Genomic DNA, 16,268 nt, shown 5'->3' on the forward strand with positions numbered 1-16,268 from the left:
AGTGAACCCGATATATCGGTTTGTATCGGCCGATACGAGCTTTTTTACCGTTTAATCCTTGTATCGCCGATATTTTAGATATCGTAAAGTTTTTTCCCGATATTATACACGATAAAAACCTATAATATCGGCCGATGCAACCGATATTTACTACCTTGCGTGGAACATAACTCTTCTTCATGAGTTGTTTGATTCTAGTACATTTTCTCATATTCTTCATATCATTGTACACATAAATTAAGAAGATCAGCTCGTTTGGTTGCTAGGAAAAGAAAAATGTTAACTTGTTAGTCAAGTTTTGTTATCGTAAGATGTATGAAGAGGCAAATATTACACAGTCAGTTGGCCCGAGACTTCAGAAGATTTTCACAAAAATGTGGAAACTACCTACTTTACCCAGAATTCTTCAGTTTCTGCGAAAGCAATCTCAAATCTTCTCCCAACTAGGGAAACTCTTGGGCAGACAACTATTGGTTTAAATGACTCTTGTCTTTTATGTGGTCAACATGTTGAATCTGCAACTCATGTTATTATGAACTGTAACTTCTCAAGAGTGGCATGGTTTTCCTTTATACGTTGGTCGTTTAGTAATCATAATAATATGTCAGACTGGATACGCAGTTGGTTTGACAGTCTTTACAACAAGCAGGTTACTGAGTTTGAAGCAGTCAAGCGCTCTATAATAGCTTAGTCTATTTGGTCTGAACGATGTGAAAAAGTGTTCCAGAATAGTAATTCTGGTCCGAACCAGATTATTCACAGGCATAAACAGTTGATTGAAAATCATGCAGCCAGGAAAATCCTCTACACACTAGAACTCAAGGAGTAAATCGTCGTAATGTTCATTGGATACCTCCTCCTTTAAGTTTCTTAACTATTAATTGTGATGGCTCCTTTCAAGTATTGATTTCCTGCAGATATTCATCAGGCTATCTTGTAATTGGGATATATCTTTTGACTGAGTATTTTCTTTGAATAGGAAATTTGTTCTAGATAAGGAAACTGTATAGATGTGTTGATGATTATGATGGTCATTAACAGAAACAGTTTGTAACATATCTTTTGAATTTCGAAATTCTTCACGCGGTATTTTCTAACTCGCTGAGTTGTTGAACCGAGTCGACAGAGAAAATTTTCTAGATAATTCATTTTTGACAAACTGTGAAATCACAAAAGCTTCAAAAAGCATCATAATAACCTCTGTAAACGCTTGAATCACAACTGTAAACATGGTAAACATCATTTGGGACAACACTAACTGCAAACACATAGAGAAAGGAAGACTCTTTAGCAAAACATATTCATGAGTTATAAATAAACAACAAAACTTAAACAGTATCGATCAAATTTGAAACATGTAGCAAGGAGATAATCAGAAGCAAGGAATTAAGTTAAAAATCATAAGAAAGAACAGTAAAAACCAAAGGATATGAATCAAAAATTTATAATTGAGTTGACTCGGTAAATCGCCCGATCCTCAGAGAATGTAGCTGTTGTCTCACACTCACACCATCCCACCAGAAGCCGCGAGTGATTGACGCTAGAAATGTAATATGTATGGCTCACGAGCAAACTCTCTTATTTTTATCAAATCAGAAAGCATACGGGAAACACGTTTGTTCGTGTTATGCTGGCCCGTTTTACGTCTCTAAGGCTTAGTTCTATGGACTAGATATCTAGCTGCTAGATTGGCCATCCACGTCAGCATGGACAACCTCCTAAGTCATATGGGATGGCTAATCTAGCAGCTAGATTAGCAGCGGGACCACCATATAACGCCGAACGGTTCGACGCTTTAAATCTCAGCCGTTAGATCGGAAAATTTTCTCCCAGCGCCGAACGGTTCAGCGTTTAGACCACTTTTTGAGCGCCGAACGGTTCAACGTTTCAATCTCGCTGATAATTGGACTGCGAGCACCTGGTAGGAGAGAGAACTATCAACTATCACTGTTAACTCTTTTCCAACACTTATTTTTTGATTTGCAACACTTTTTGACCAATCTAACCCTCCAATCTAGCCCATAGGGGTTAGCCTAAGTGTGGTTGAATACCGTTGTACCCAAAATCCAAACTATACATACTTTTTATGTATCTTGTGGTCAATACCGACCAAAGATCGAGTACAGTAACTTATGGGTCAGGATTACCGGACCCACAAAACTTAATACACCTAAAATTAATAAATTACAAACCCAACTCCAGGAGTAATAACAACTCTACACCAGTGGCATTCTCGTTATTCTTCTAACTCTAATTATAGATCGAAAAGGGAAAAAGAAGAAAAATCAGTATTCTCTTCACTCTCTCTGTCACTACTCCACAGCCTTTCTCAACAATCTGGTTTTACGAACAAATTCCGGCAAACCACTTTTCGGAAGGGAGAAAAAAGCTGGTTTTTCTCATTTCCAGGTTGATTTCTCCGGAATGTCGTAGAATGAAGTAGTACTCTTTTCGGAAATGGGTTGTGTTCTTTGTAAAGGATCATCAGAAAGCAACAATGGCAGTAGTAAGAAGCCTAATGAAGTGGTATTAGTAGTAGAAGAAGAAGGAAGGAACACTACTGCTAGTTCAGATGTAGTTGTTAATGGTGGTGGTAATGTGATTAGGGTTAATAAAGAGAACAGTAATAATAGTATAAATAGATCAGAAAGAAAAAAGATCGGAGATAATCAAACGGTCGTCATCGAAAGATTAAAACAACCAAAAATAAATCATCATTCTAATTCATTGAAAGTGCAACATGGTTGGCCTTCTTGGTTATCAGCTGTTGCAGGTGATGCTATTCAAGGATGGATTCCTCGTAGAGCCGATACTTTTGAAAAGCTCGATAAGGTATAATTCTATTTGAAATTTGAATGAATAAAATGAAATGAAACCCTAATTTTTGATATTGAATGTGCTTTTCATGATTTTGATCAGTTGTTTTTTTGGGTGATGTTTTTAGATTGGGCAAGGGACATATAGTAATGTGTATAAAGCTAGAGATCTAATAACTGGAAAGATTGTTGCATTAAAGAAAGTTCGATTCGATAATTTAGAACCGGAGAGTGTGAAATTTATGGCTAGAGAAATACTTGTTTTAAGAAGACTTGATCACCCAAATGTGATTAAATTAGAAGGATTAGTTACGTCGAGGATGTCTTCCAGTTTGTATTTGGTTTTTGAATACATGGAACATGATCTTGCTGGTCTTGCTGCTTGTTCTGGGGTCAAATTTACTGAACCACAGGTAATTTTTGATATGTTGTTGTGAATTTAACTTTTGCTTGTAATAAATATGATGCATCTTTTTTTGGTAAGTGTTCTTGTTTTGTAGTGATAAAGCTTAAAAGGTGGGATTTGAAACATTTATGCTGGGATTTTTTAGATAAATATGGTATACTCATGTTGGATGATGCAATTGTTTCACCTAAAGCAGATATATGGTAGTTGTTGAGCTTGGACATTACCGTAGATTATTTTAATTGATAATTATATCAACTGTTTTAGATTGTTGTGTTCATAAGGTTAGTATACTTGTTTTGGACGTGCAACTAGAACCTTAAAAGACCCATTCTTGTTGAGTTAGTCAGGGTCCAACCTCTGTTAACTCCAAGTTTAGTGTATGTAATGTGCAAATAATACAGTGATAGTATGTATCTGACGGATTATATTTGGCGGCCAATACCTGAAGAGTTTTTACTGGTCAGTTGCTGCACATAGGAACTTGTGCATTGATAGGGTATATTATGTTTCTGCAGGGTATATTATGTTTCTGCACATTGGTGGATTAGTTAGTCTAGCATCAAGAGTGATGTATTTTGAGTTATAGTTCTATGTAGGTAACCATCGTGCCAGTAGAATATTATTAGCACAGGAACATAGTTTCCATTTTCAGCTTGAAATTAGGCATCGAAGACTAAGTAACGTATATGGATTGACTAATGCGTAATACCGAAGACAACTGCTCAAAGAAACAATCTAGCATTTTTTTTTTTTTTTTTGGAAGTAGTTAACCTTCTTCTATTTTACAATTTCAAGTTGGTGTTCCTTAATAGAACTTTTGGATTGACTAATGCGTAATACCGAAGTTCTACTGCATATGACTTGTTTCATTCAAACTCTCTTGCGTGCAGGTTAAGTGCTACATGAAGCAATTGCTGTCTGGACTTGAACACTGTCACAATAGAGGTGTCCTACATCGGGATATCAAGGGTTCAAATCTGCTTATCGACAATGAAGGAATTCTGAAAATAGCTGATTTTGGGTTGGCTTCTTTTTATAATCCAGATTATAGGCAGCCTATGACTAGTCGTGTTGTCACCCTTTGGTACCGCCCACCAGAGCTCCTTTTAGGAGCGACCTATTATGATGTTGGTGTTGATCTTTGGAGTGCTGGCTGCATTTTAGGGGAGTTGCTTGCCGGGAAACCAATAATGCCAGGAAGGACAGAGGTGCTTGTAGTTTCTTCTTTTGTACCTTCACGCTCTTAGCTTTCTGAAGGTCCACCCGTCGGAGTTGGCACGTCCTTAATTATTATCCCATCAAACTATGCTGCAAGATTTATACGGTTCTTTTCTATATGAATGATGCATATGCTCTTCATGATAGACCTTGAAGTTGATTGGCGTCAACCATCATAGGCTTATGATTGTTAAATGTTCATTTTTGAATCTGTAATTTTGCTGATTTTCTTTGATTGACTTTTTGGTACATTCTTGTCACTTTCAGGTAGAACAGCTTCACAAGATTTTTAAGTTATGTGGGTCCCCGTCAGAGGAATACTGGAAGAAGTCGAAGTTGCCACATGCAACAATTTTCAAGCCACAACAACCATACAAGCGATGCATACCAGAAACTTTTAAAGATTTCCCACCTTCTTCCTTACCTTTGATAGAAACTCTTCTTTCAATTGACCCAGATGAACGAGGCACTTCCTCATCTGCTCTGAAAAGTGAAGTAAGTGGCTCATTGATAAAGCTTGCTTCTTGCAAGATTCTTTCCTATTGTCATTTTGGCTTTTTGTTACCAAAATCTATATACTACGACTTATCCGGAAGGAGGTGTAGTTACCAATGGTATTGATATTAATTAAAATCTATATACTACGACTTATCCAGAAGGAGGTGTAGTTACCAATGGTATTGATATTAATTATTATCAAAATGCCAGGGAAAGTAATTGTAAAGCACAGTGAAATTATGTAGATTACCTAGGAGAAACTGGCAAAGTTATTAATCTGGCCTTTTCTGTTGCAGTTCTTTGCCTCAAAACCTTTTGCCTGTGAGCCATCAAGCTTACCTAAGTATCCTCCATGCAAAGAAATGGATGTGAAACTGAGGGACGAAGAAGCTAGAAGGTTTGCTTGTTTTTGTCTCTGTATTTTTGCTTCTTGAGTTTTCTGCATGTCTGCGGTTTGACAGCAATCTGATTGTTTTTCTCTTTCTCCATAGACAACGAGCCTTGAGTGGTAAAGGAAATGCTGGTGATGCTTCAAAGAAAGCCCGAGGCCGTGATCGAGGTGACCGTGCGGTTCCGGCTCCTGAGGCAAATGCTGAACTACAAATAAATTTGGATGTAAGTTGGTTTGGCTTCTCTTTTATTGTTTCATATTGTATTAGTCTAGATTCAGAATTGTCGCCTCAATTTACAGTTTCTCATATGTCAAATGCGCTCACTTTTCCTGAATGAGTGAAGTTATTGAATAGCTGAGACTTGAAATTTCTTGAATTGTATGATGGACATCTTTGTGTGCTTCTTTTCTTGTACCAATCTTTATACTACTTCCTCCATTTCCCCAACTTTTTTTTTCTTCATAATTTACAGCGGCGGAGGAAATTAATGACTGAAGCAAACACAAAGAGCAAGAGCGAGAAGTTTCCACCTCCTCATCATGATGCTTCAGGAGTATTTCCACTAGATTCATCGCGCAATGGCCCTGTAACGTTCATTGCACCTGAAAATTCATTTACCTCTTCGATATTCGAACCAAACTCGTCGAGGGTCTCGCACTCGGGCTCGTTGAGAAATTCTTCAGCCGTTGGAGGACATACTAGGAGGAAAGTCAAAAAGGAAGATCCCCAAATGGCACCTTCCAGATCCTTTATGCATGCATTCAGGCCATCCTCGATTGGGCGCTCTATGGAGCTTAAACTAAAGGGTAAAGAATCAGTTTCTGAGGTTTTTGGCGGCTGAAGATAGTGTAGTATCCAAAAGAGTACTCCACAATAATAATTTAATATTTTTGAAGGAAGGTGGGTGGGAAATAGGTGTAGTTCATTTTGCCGTAGTTGTGGATTCAAATGTGTTTCTTGTATCATTGATTATATATGATCCATGTAACGATTGATGTATAATTCACCCCCAAAACTAGTATCTGTTCAACTGTACAGACCTTAGGACCAGGTGCTAGTTTATTATTGCTACTGCTACTGCTCTGACTACTACACTACAATGGGTAACCACTTGGAAGTCTTTTTTGCCTATCTCAGGATCATTTTCTTCTTTTACTTTTTGCTATTTCAGCATTATCTTAAAATTCATTTACTCCTTTAGTATGTTTTTAAAGTGTCATACCACCACAGTAAGGATGTAATTGCATTCCGATGGGAATAGTGAAGCGGAAAATACCATACAACAATCTTTAATCCGACATGTATTTTCTTTTTTTCTTTTTTGACATGTGCTCGACTTCTTGAAAAATAAAATGCATTTCATGAAATTTCTAGTATGCATCCGACTTTTGAAGATCTCTGCCCAAAATGTTGTTCAGAAATCACTAAATACATGGTTATTGGAAGGGAAACACTAAAGAAGTAAACAAAACAATGAGGGATACCATGATCAACAATTTCAAAGCATTTTATACAAAAAGAATAAGTTGGTTTCATTAAAAGGTGAGGCAGAAGGGTTTCAGTCTTTCAGACCTTAAAATCTTCCTTCACCACATTGTACTAAGTGCTCTCTCATGTATCACGTAGTTCTCCCAACCCGTCCAAAAGAATGAGACAAGATTTCCCCCTAAACATGCTTTTAGTTTTAATGGGTATTTGTCCAACTCTTTTTTCTATTTTTTTTTTCTTATTTATTATTTCTTGCAAAATGAGCAGTTGGAGGCTGAGGGTTGAAAAAGATAGACATATCACTATAACACAATTAGCAAAATGAAAAAAATCATCCCAGCACCCACAACGCTTAAGCTGCTGCTGCCAATGGGACTGATCTGTAACATGCCCTCTTCGCTGCACGTACAATATCTTCAACCTGCACACACAATTATCTCCCAAATTCAGCGCAATATCTTAAAGGGTGTGGGCCAACTAGTTTATAAAAGACACAATAGAGCAGGAAAAAAAGACCTGTGGAACAGCAATTCTCTCAAGTGTAGCTGCATAAGGCATGGGAACATCAGCTCCAGCAATCCTTTCTACAGGTGCATCAAGATATGCAAAGCTCTCCTCAACGACCGACATACTGTTGGAAGAATCAACAATCGAAAATATAACTCTTGTGATAATACACCAGTAAAATAGGTAGGTAAATAAAGGCACAGGAGGCATACCAGATCTCTGCGCCAACACCATGCTGAGGTAAGCCTTCTTCAACTGTCACAAGTCTGTTAGTTTTTCTAACAGAAGCGTTAATGGTAGCTCTGTCTAGTGGTCTAATTGAACGCAGATTTATAACCTACATTTAGAACATTTTTGCGCATGATGTTCAGTTATTACTTGAAAAAGAGAAGTATGGTCTTGTATAGGCCAAATATTTACCTCAGCACTTATTCCTTCCTTTGAAAGAATCTCTGCAGCCTGAATAGTTAACAAAATAGAGTTAGTTTCTAGATAAAAAGTATATATCATAAAGCACTTTGTTGCTGAAATGAGCACAGATAAATTGGGTCTGGAATGAAAGTTAGGTAAGGGCAAACTGACCTGGAGAGCATAGCCAACCATCTTTGAGAAAGCTGTAATTGTCACATGTTTTCCTTCTCGCTCAATCTGTTAAAGTAGGCATGAGCAGAAAAAAAAAAGGTTTAACAGGAAAGCATCCGATTACAAGAAAACATGGGTGATGATGATTATTAGATATTCAAATAAGTATTCACCAATCCTCCATACCTTGGCTTTTCCTATTGGAAGGGTGAAATTGGAATCAAGCGCTTCTTCTGAAATAGGAAAAGATTCACCATATCTACAACATGACATCCATGGTCAAAACAACTAATAAATGTTCATCAAATTGGTTGTTTCCAATTGAAAAGATGACACTGCATAGACCTACTTACAGCATTTCGTTTTCGAGGAATACAACGGGATCAGGATCCCTGATAGCAGCTTTAAGAAGACCACGAGCATCTTCAGATGAGTATGGGGTCAAGACTTTCAAACCAGGGCAGGAACCAAACCATGCTGCATAGCACTGCATATATATACATGTTGGTGTCATTTCAAATTTACTTTTCAATCTGAGGCATTCAATTGAAATCATTATCTTTTTGAATTGCAGTAAGAATCCAAATGTGAAGTGATGGCACAGAACAAGTAGTACAAAGATAACGCCATGGGTTCAAAGACTAGGCAATGCAAGTATGACCAATTATGAGAAACTTATCAAAAGTTTGTTCTTTAACCATTTAAGCATGTATTTAAGTGTATGAGCAACTACAAATTTGACGAAGTTATCTTCCTAGTAGATTAAAAACATCCAGATCAACTGTTTTACTTTCTCAATGTGGCAACACTAACTAATAACTGCGAGGACCTCAAAATACGACTTCAGTTGTGAGACAAAGATGGCAGGTTAACATATGATATATAAGATTTACAATCAAGCCAACCTTGCCAATACACAGAGTACCAGAACAATTCAATATACACTCACCTGTGAGTGTTGGGCACCAACCCCAGCAGCAGCACCGTTCGGTCCTCTAAAAACAATTGGCACATTTATCTGACCAGCAGACATGTAGTTTGATTTTGCAGCAGAGTTGATGATGTGATCAATTGCCTAAGAAATGGAAACCCAGCTGCTTTAAATTTGTTTTCAACTGATTATAAAGAATGTTATATAGAACAAAAAGCATTAAAGAACTACAAGATTATCCTAGTGAAATTTCAATATGGAACTAAATAACCAATGCATAGCTTAGCTTGTCAAAATATCATGTCAACAATTGTTTATATCTGACCTGCATCGAGAAGTTAAATGTCATAAACTCGACAACAGGCTTTAGACCATAATAAGCGGCACCAACTCCAATTCCAGCAAATCCAGCCTACAAAAGATGCCATAAAAATTCAACAAGACGGAAATTATTATTTAAATGTGTAAGCAACTCCTTAGTTTAAGATCAAGTATACACTCTGTATAAATTTAATAGACAGAGAAATGACCAGCTAGAGTGGCGAGCCAATGAAGGAACAACAACTTTTATGGTGATAAGTATCGAAACGAACCTCCGTAATTGGAGTATCAAGAACCCTGTCAGGACCAAACTTCTCCAGAAGCCCTTTGGAAATCTAATTAAAAAAAAAAGCAGGTGCATTGCAATTAGTGGAGCAAATAAAAGACATATTCAGACACTAAACACCATACACAATTACAGTTTCACCACAGTAAGCTTAACTAACCTTATACGCCCCCTGGTATTCGCCAACCTGCAAAAGGTAGAGAAAACATAAGAAAAGTTAGAAAATACAAGAGACAAATCAGCTAACATGTTATTATTTCTGCTTACAAACCTCTTCACCCATCAAAAAGACTTTTGGATCAGCAGACATTTCCTCAACAAGAGCAGAATTCAGAGCATCTCTCACTGTCATCTGCGGAACACAAGAATACAGAAGCATCAGATAGAGCAGTGATTAGTTAAGAGCATAAGTAAACTACCAAACTCTAATATCCCAAATCAAAATCTTGTGTAGAGCTTGAGCGTACAAGAGAAGGGTTTACAAATTAGGAACTCAGACAATAGCATAAGTTCTACTTTTGAAAGCTGAACGGTTGGGACTTCACCACACTTACAGACCCCACAAGAAAATAAACGGACTCAAAATCCATACACAATTATGATCTCCAGTGATGCCTCTTGCAATACTATTCCGACCCCAATTATCCCATTTTATCATCGAGCTAATCACTAAACCATCCTAGAAACTTGAACTGGACATTTACAATCAAGTGTCTAACGTTTAACAATCCATTTCCTACTATATATCATCACTTAACCTATACATTTTTAAGTCGCAATTATATAGTCCACGTTTAATGAATCCAAACATCACAAAAGAATACAATTCAGTTCATCAAAACATCAAAATAAGGTCAAATGAATTCCATCAATGAATCACAAGTTTATAGTTATACACGGGAGAAAACAAGAGAAAAAAAACATCAATACCTGTTTGGCAGCTGCAGCATAACTCCTCGCTGAAGAAGCCGAAGGTCGAAACCTCTGCAAATATTGTCCTATAATCTGAACACAAAATGTCATGAAAAAGTCCAAGAAAAATCAAATCAAATTAAAAATAAGAAAAAGACTGAGTGTCAGAGGCTATCATACCGAAGAACTGAGGGATGTAGAACCAACTTTTTGTTTAATTGCACCCAACATTGTTTTCCTGACCTCCTTTTCCTTCAATCGAATACGAGATCGGGAAGCAAAAATTAGTTGAGACAATCTAAAAAAACTTGAAAGTCAGCAAGAAAATATTATGATCCTGAGAGTAAGACTTTCAGATCGTGTACAACGATATCATGCAATGAACAAAAGAGAGATCCTCACCTGATCGTAGAGCAGCAGTTAGGTAAGTTTTGCTTTGGAATCCAGAGGAGGAGGAAAAGAAGAGACGGTAGAGAAAGAGAGAGAGATAGTGGCGGGGTAGAAATATATATATATAAATTCAACTTCTTTTTGGACCTTTGGTGGATGTATAAGGCCGTATGTTTTGAAGGGATCCATTTTGGCCTTTTGACCTTTATCTCTTTACTTATTCCTGTTGGACCCTCGACAACGCCGGAATCTTTAAAGTTGACCACATAGAATGGTTTGGTAGCTAAATTATGAACGATTTTTTGGGGACCATGGTTTTTTTTTGGGACCATAGTTTTATTTTGGATAAAGACATTAGAAGTAATTTTAGGTCACCTCATATTTAGTTATTTATTTAATACCTAATTTACCCTCTTAATTTATTTTTAGGTTATGATTAGTGAATGATTTAGTTAAAAATAATTAGTGAGATTAAATTAAAAGATGGGTTTATTATTAGTTGAGTAGAATTATTGAGAGAGTAGAGTTAGAGAAGATGAAGGAAAAAAACATGGAAAATAAATTTTTTTCCAATTCACTAAGTTTGAGTATTCAAATGATGAAAACTCATTCGATTCTTCATCTCCATCCTCTCCTAGAATATTTGTTAATCTTCAAAATGATCCGGATTTGAACTGGATTTTGAACAGTTCGGTTACTTTATATGAAGAACAAGTAACTGAACTCATCTGAAGATGTATTTCGGTTACTTTATATGAAGAACAAGTAACCGAACTCATCTGAAGCTGTAGTTCGGTTGCCCCGTGAGATGAACAAGTAACCGAACTCATCTGAAAGTGTAGTTCGGTTACTTGTTCCAAACACGCAGGTTACCGAACTCTCTAATAATTTCTAGGAGTTACAGCGTTATGTTCGGTTGGTTCGCAAACTGCATGCACTTTTGATCTAACCGAACTTTACGTAATATAAGAGTATATAAGTTTACAAAGTTCGGTTCTTTCGCAAACTTGAACCTAACAGCTAACCAACCGAACTCTGAGTTCGGTTTCTGCGATAAAATTGTGAAGTTACCGAACTTAACAAACAAAAAAAAATGTGAAGTTCCAGCGTCTATTGGCTAAGTTCGGTTACTTTGTAGTTTTAAAATTTTTTGCGAACAAACAGAACTCTATTGGATAAGTTCGGTTATTTTGGAACTCAACATAGTGGCCACAACAACACAGTTCGGTTAGACTGGATTTTTTTTTTTCGGTTCTAAGGGTGGAGTTCGGTTACATTGTAATTTTAAATTTTTTTGCGAAAAAAACAAACAGAGAGTTCGGTGACTTAGTTTTAAATCCAATAGAACGGAACTGTTCTTCTTGTTCTTCATTTTCAAGAAGTTCGGTTAGTAAGCTCGGGTTTTTTGGAAAATCGACCTAACCGAACATGACTCTGTAACTCCTATTAAAACCCTATTTTGATGATTTCTATTCGATTGAAGCAATCAAAATCAAATTAAAGCGAAGGGTTTGTTGGAAAATACCTCCGGAGTGGTCCCATGGAAGAATCAGGTTGCGGCTGGCGTCTTTTATACTCGATAAAATTATTATGTAGAACTTAATTGTGATTGCATTGATGTTGTTACATTTCTTAAATAGGCGGTGGTGGTGGTGGTGGGAGGAGGTGGTGGTGGTTGGTGGTGGTGATAATCGGAAGTGGTGGTGATGGTAATCGGCGGTGGTGGGCGGTGGTGGTGGTGGTGGTAATCGGCGGTGGTGGGCGGTGGTGGTGGGAGGAGGTGGTGGTTATATATATATAGGTGGTTATTAGGTTGATTTTAAATTAAATTAGGTTAAGGGTAGGTTAGTCATTTCAACGTTTTAGGACACCCCTTATCACTATAGGGAAGGTGGCCTAATAAAATCATGGTTCCCTCAAAAAAACCATGGTCCCTAAAAAATCATTCTAAATTATACACATTCAGCTGGAAAATGGTAGGTTTGCTGTATCAGTGTTAATGGGTGCTTATATTTATTTGAACCAAGGAATTGAAATCCAAAAATGAGCTACTCCCTCCGTTCTTTTTTAATAGGCTGGTTTCTATAAATAAATGTTTCAAAAAAAATAGGTTGGTTTCCTAATTGGGAAAGTCAAATGTTACTTTAATTTTCCGGGACCACTTTTCTCTTAACTTCTTTTGATGACAAGTGTCATGCGGACCATTTCACTTTACTTCTTTTGCTGACAAGTGTCATGGGGACCATTTCACTTCACTTCTTTTATTGACAAGTGTCATGAGGACCACTTTCAATGATTACTTATCTTAATTTTCTTAAATTTCTCTAAAAACAAAACCAGCATATTAAAAAGGAACGGAGGGAGTACAATTTAATGATAATTTGTAGTGGGGGTGTTTGTTTGCTGAAAATAAACGAGAGCTCCATTTTCTGAAGAAGCAAAGGCGGTAGCTGTGCCAGAAGCATCAAAGTGGATTGCTAGGAGGTCATTGAATGCTTCCTACATTATGGGAAATTGCAACCAATGTTGTTAATCTCGACCGAGATGGCCGAGATACCACCGATAATATCGGTTTCGGTGTTTCACCGAAATGCCGATATTGCCGGTATTGGCCGGTATTTCACTGATATTGGCCGATATTTCACCGGTATTCACTGAAATATCGTGTTTCTGTGCTCGACCGATATTCACCGAAATCCGATAGTAGTGTCTCTGATTGCAACGAGTAGTTCTATACAGATCCCTAATTTCAACATCACAAAAACAACCTCTTCACATAGGGGGGGCCCGTCATCCTTAGAGTTAGCAGGGGTCCACTTTTGGTCCTCACAATTAAAAATTACTCCATTCGTTCCTAAATAATAGGCTGGTTTCTATAAATAGATGTTTCAAAAAAATAGGCTGGTTTCCTAATTGGGAAAGTCAAATGTTATTTTAGTTTTCTAGACCACTTTTCTCTTAACTTCTTTTGATGACAAGTGTCATGTGGACCATTTCACTTTACTTCTTTTGCTGACAAGTGTCATGGGGACCATTTCACTTCACTTTTTTTATTGACAAGTGTCATGAGGACCACTTTCAATGATTAGTTCTCTTAATTTCCTTAATATTTTTTTAAAAACAAAATCAGCCTATTAATTAGGAACGGAGGGAGTATGTGAGAGGATTGTTTTTATGTTTAAAATGTTTTATGTTTAGAATTTTTGAATTGCAAATGAGTAATATTTCTTACATTAGAATTTTGGAAAAAAATAATTATAAAAATTACAAAAGACAGACACCAAGAATAGAAGCTCACAGCAATCCCAAAATTTAGTTATCAACAAAAAAGTAAAGGCAGGAAAAGAGAGTCCAAAACATTCCCAAAAACTGGCAGTTATTGAAAACAAAAATAAACCATTCTGGGCTATTCCACTGAGTGCAAAAGAGTAATAGATGGCATGAAAGGATCAACCACTTCACTGAAATGACGCAGCAAAGAATTTTTACATTAGACAACTGAAATTTTAAGGTTTTTGGGTTTTAAATCGCTCATACTAGTCGATAGATTTGCAAAAGTGGCTAGAGGATATACATTTCAGTTCACCTTGATAGGCTATCCTGCTTTTTAAACCCATGTTGTCAAGTGTGAACTCAGTTTCATTCGGTATGTGTAGTATTGCAGTTTAACTTGACAGAATCTTTTCGTAACAATTAAAACAATATGAGAGTTGTGAGTGAATCCTTTGTAGCCTTAATGGTCTATTTGCACTGAAGGAATTTAATCCTACGAAGTTCCAGCTTCGTAAAAATATGACTTCCATCTTTCCAAATCTTAGTGTTTAGCATCCTTATGAATAAAATTGATAATTGCACTATTTTCAGTTTTTAAATTTTTATTTGTTCAAATTTTTTATTCAAATATATATGATTTGCTAACAAGTATACTTCTAAAATCGCTAAGTTTTTGTTTTATTATTTTTAGGTATGAGAAACTAAATTGTTTCTTTCAGTAGAATGAAATATAAGGACAATCTATTAAAGAAACTATATAAAAGACTCCCAGTTTGAAAGAATATATATATAAGACTGAAAATAATTTTCTTTAAAGTAATTTAAAAAAAAAACTTAATACATTTTAAATACAGATTCTATCATAAAATATTAAAAATAACTTTTGAGTAATTTTTGCTTTTAATTTAATTAATATGTTAAGTACATATAATTTTAATGAAAAGAAATAATTGAATTTCGAATTATAGTTTTTTTATTATATATATTCAAATAATCTTTTTATTGAGTGGTGCATAATTAATTTAGAATATGTTTTCATTTTATATATAAGGAAAAACAAATTATAACTATATTTTATAGTAAAAATATGAAAAAAGATATCATCAAAAATTGATTTCATTTAAAATAATATTATTCAAGTAATGCTAAAAATAGATAAATAATTATGTATTAATTATAAAAGTAAAATTGTAACCGTAAGAAATCAAATATTGTTTAAAAAAAAAAAAGAGACTAAAATGTTAATATGGTCAACGAGTGGAGTTGAAAGGATGGAGCTGTTAGAGCATTGCTTGGTTCAATCCAAGGTTGTGAAATCGTCAATCGTTTTTCAGATTTTAAGAATCGAATCGTATATTGAATCGTGAATTGTAGATTCATTGTTGATTTTTTGAATCGTGTCTTTGTTGTTAAATAATTAAATTATATGTATATATAACCTAAGTTACATGTAAGTTTATTATAAATTGTACATAGTTTCGCATATTTCACAAACGCGCGACCTGGTGCAGTGGTTATAACCATGTGCGAGTGCGCTGGAGGTCACTGGTTCGATTCCACCCACACTATTCAAAGTGAAATGCTACAAATTGACTCGAAGCGAAATGCTACAAATTGACTCGAATCGTACAAGTTGAATCGTAACTCGTACGATTTTTAAAACCATGGTTCATATTGACTCGTAATCGTACAAGTTGAATCGTAACTCGTACGATTTTTAAAACCATGGTTCAACCCACTGGAGTTGGTATGTCAAGTTAGTTGTCAAATTTAGATGCCAAAACATATTCTTGATTTAGTCTACTAAAGTGAGTTTCAGACTAAATTAGTTTTAAGTAATGGAGTATGAAATCAAAGTTATCCTTGAAGATTGGGGATTGAAGATCGATTACACGAAGAAGAGATTCACTAAAGGTTAGTAACAAATACTTGATTCTCTTGTTTATTCTACACCTCTCTATCTATCGAAAAAAAGTGCTCACCCTTTTAAACAATTTCTATAATTAGTAAATGTACTTTTTTTAGAGCATTGCTCGGTCGAACTCGCAAGTTTTTTTATCTCGAGCTTGTTGTCAATGTTAGATGCATAAAACTATATCTTGATTTTTAGTCTACTAAAGTCAAGTCTCGAACTAGGATTAGAGTATGCTAGTTGAGTATCAGACATCAATGAATATAGTTGAGTATCAGACATCAGTGAGTAACCCTCGAAGATTGAAAACTAAAGATCAAACGAAGACATTTG

At 35.8% G+C, this 16,268-nt stretch overlaps 2 protein-coding genes across 2 annotated transcripts; one reads left to right on the forward strand and one right to left on the reverse strand.

Annotated features, from left to right (window-relative positions):
* The first annotated feature begins 2,296 nt into the window (after positions 1 to 2,296).
* On the forward strand, positions 2,297 to 6,470 carry LOC113281398 (probable serine/threonine-protein kinase At1g54610). The gene is made up of 7 exons (XM_026530123.1): positions 2,297 to 2,832; positions 2,945 to 3,229; positions 4,116 to 4,433; positions 4,711 to 4,938; positions 5,238 to 5,338; positions 5,433 to 5,556; positions 5,806 to 6,470. The coding sequence occupies exons 1-7, from the start codon at positions 2,458 to 2,460 to the stop codon at positions 6,172 to 6,174; spliced, it is 1,800 nt and encodes a 599-aa protein (XP_026385908.1). The 5' UTR covers positions 2,297 to 2,457; the 3' UTR covers positions 6,175 to 6,470.
* A 325-nt stretch (positions 6,471 to 6,795) lies between these two features.
* Positions 6,796 to 10,892, reverse strand: LOC113281399 (pyruvate dehydrogenase E1 component subunit beta-1, mitochondrial-like). Its single transcript, XM_026530124.1, has 15 exons — positions 10,763 to 10,892; positions 10,541 to 10,612; positions 10,379 to 10,453; positions 9,720 to 9,800; positions 9,609 to 9,635; positions 9,435 to 9,497; positions 9,167 to 9,253; positions 8,860 to 8,985; positions 8,264 to 8,397; positions 8,097 to 8,169; positions 7,911 to 7,976; positions 7,749 to 7,787; positions 7,541 to 7,665; positions 7,338 to 7,452; positions 6,796 to 7,242 (listed from the first exon to the last, which is right to left on the reverse strand). Exons 2-15 carry the CDS (start codon positions 10,589 to 10,591, stop codon positions 7,174 to 7,176), a joined length of 1,131 nt encoding a protein of 376 aa, XP_026385909.1. The 5' UTR covers positions 10,592 to 10,612; positions 10,763 to 10,892; the 3' UTR covers positions 6,796 to 7,173.
* Positions 10,893 to 16,268: the final 5,376 nt, after the last annotated feature.

The sequence above is a fragment of the Papaver somniferum genome, chromosome 5 (genome assembly GCF_003573695.1).
Source record: "Papaver somniferum cultivar HN1 chromosome 5, ASM357369v1, whole genome shotgun sequence".
NCBI classification, from domain to species: Eukaryota; Viridiplantae; Streptophyta; class Magnoliopsida; order Ranunculales; family Papaveraceae; genus Papaver; species Papaver somniferum.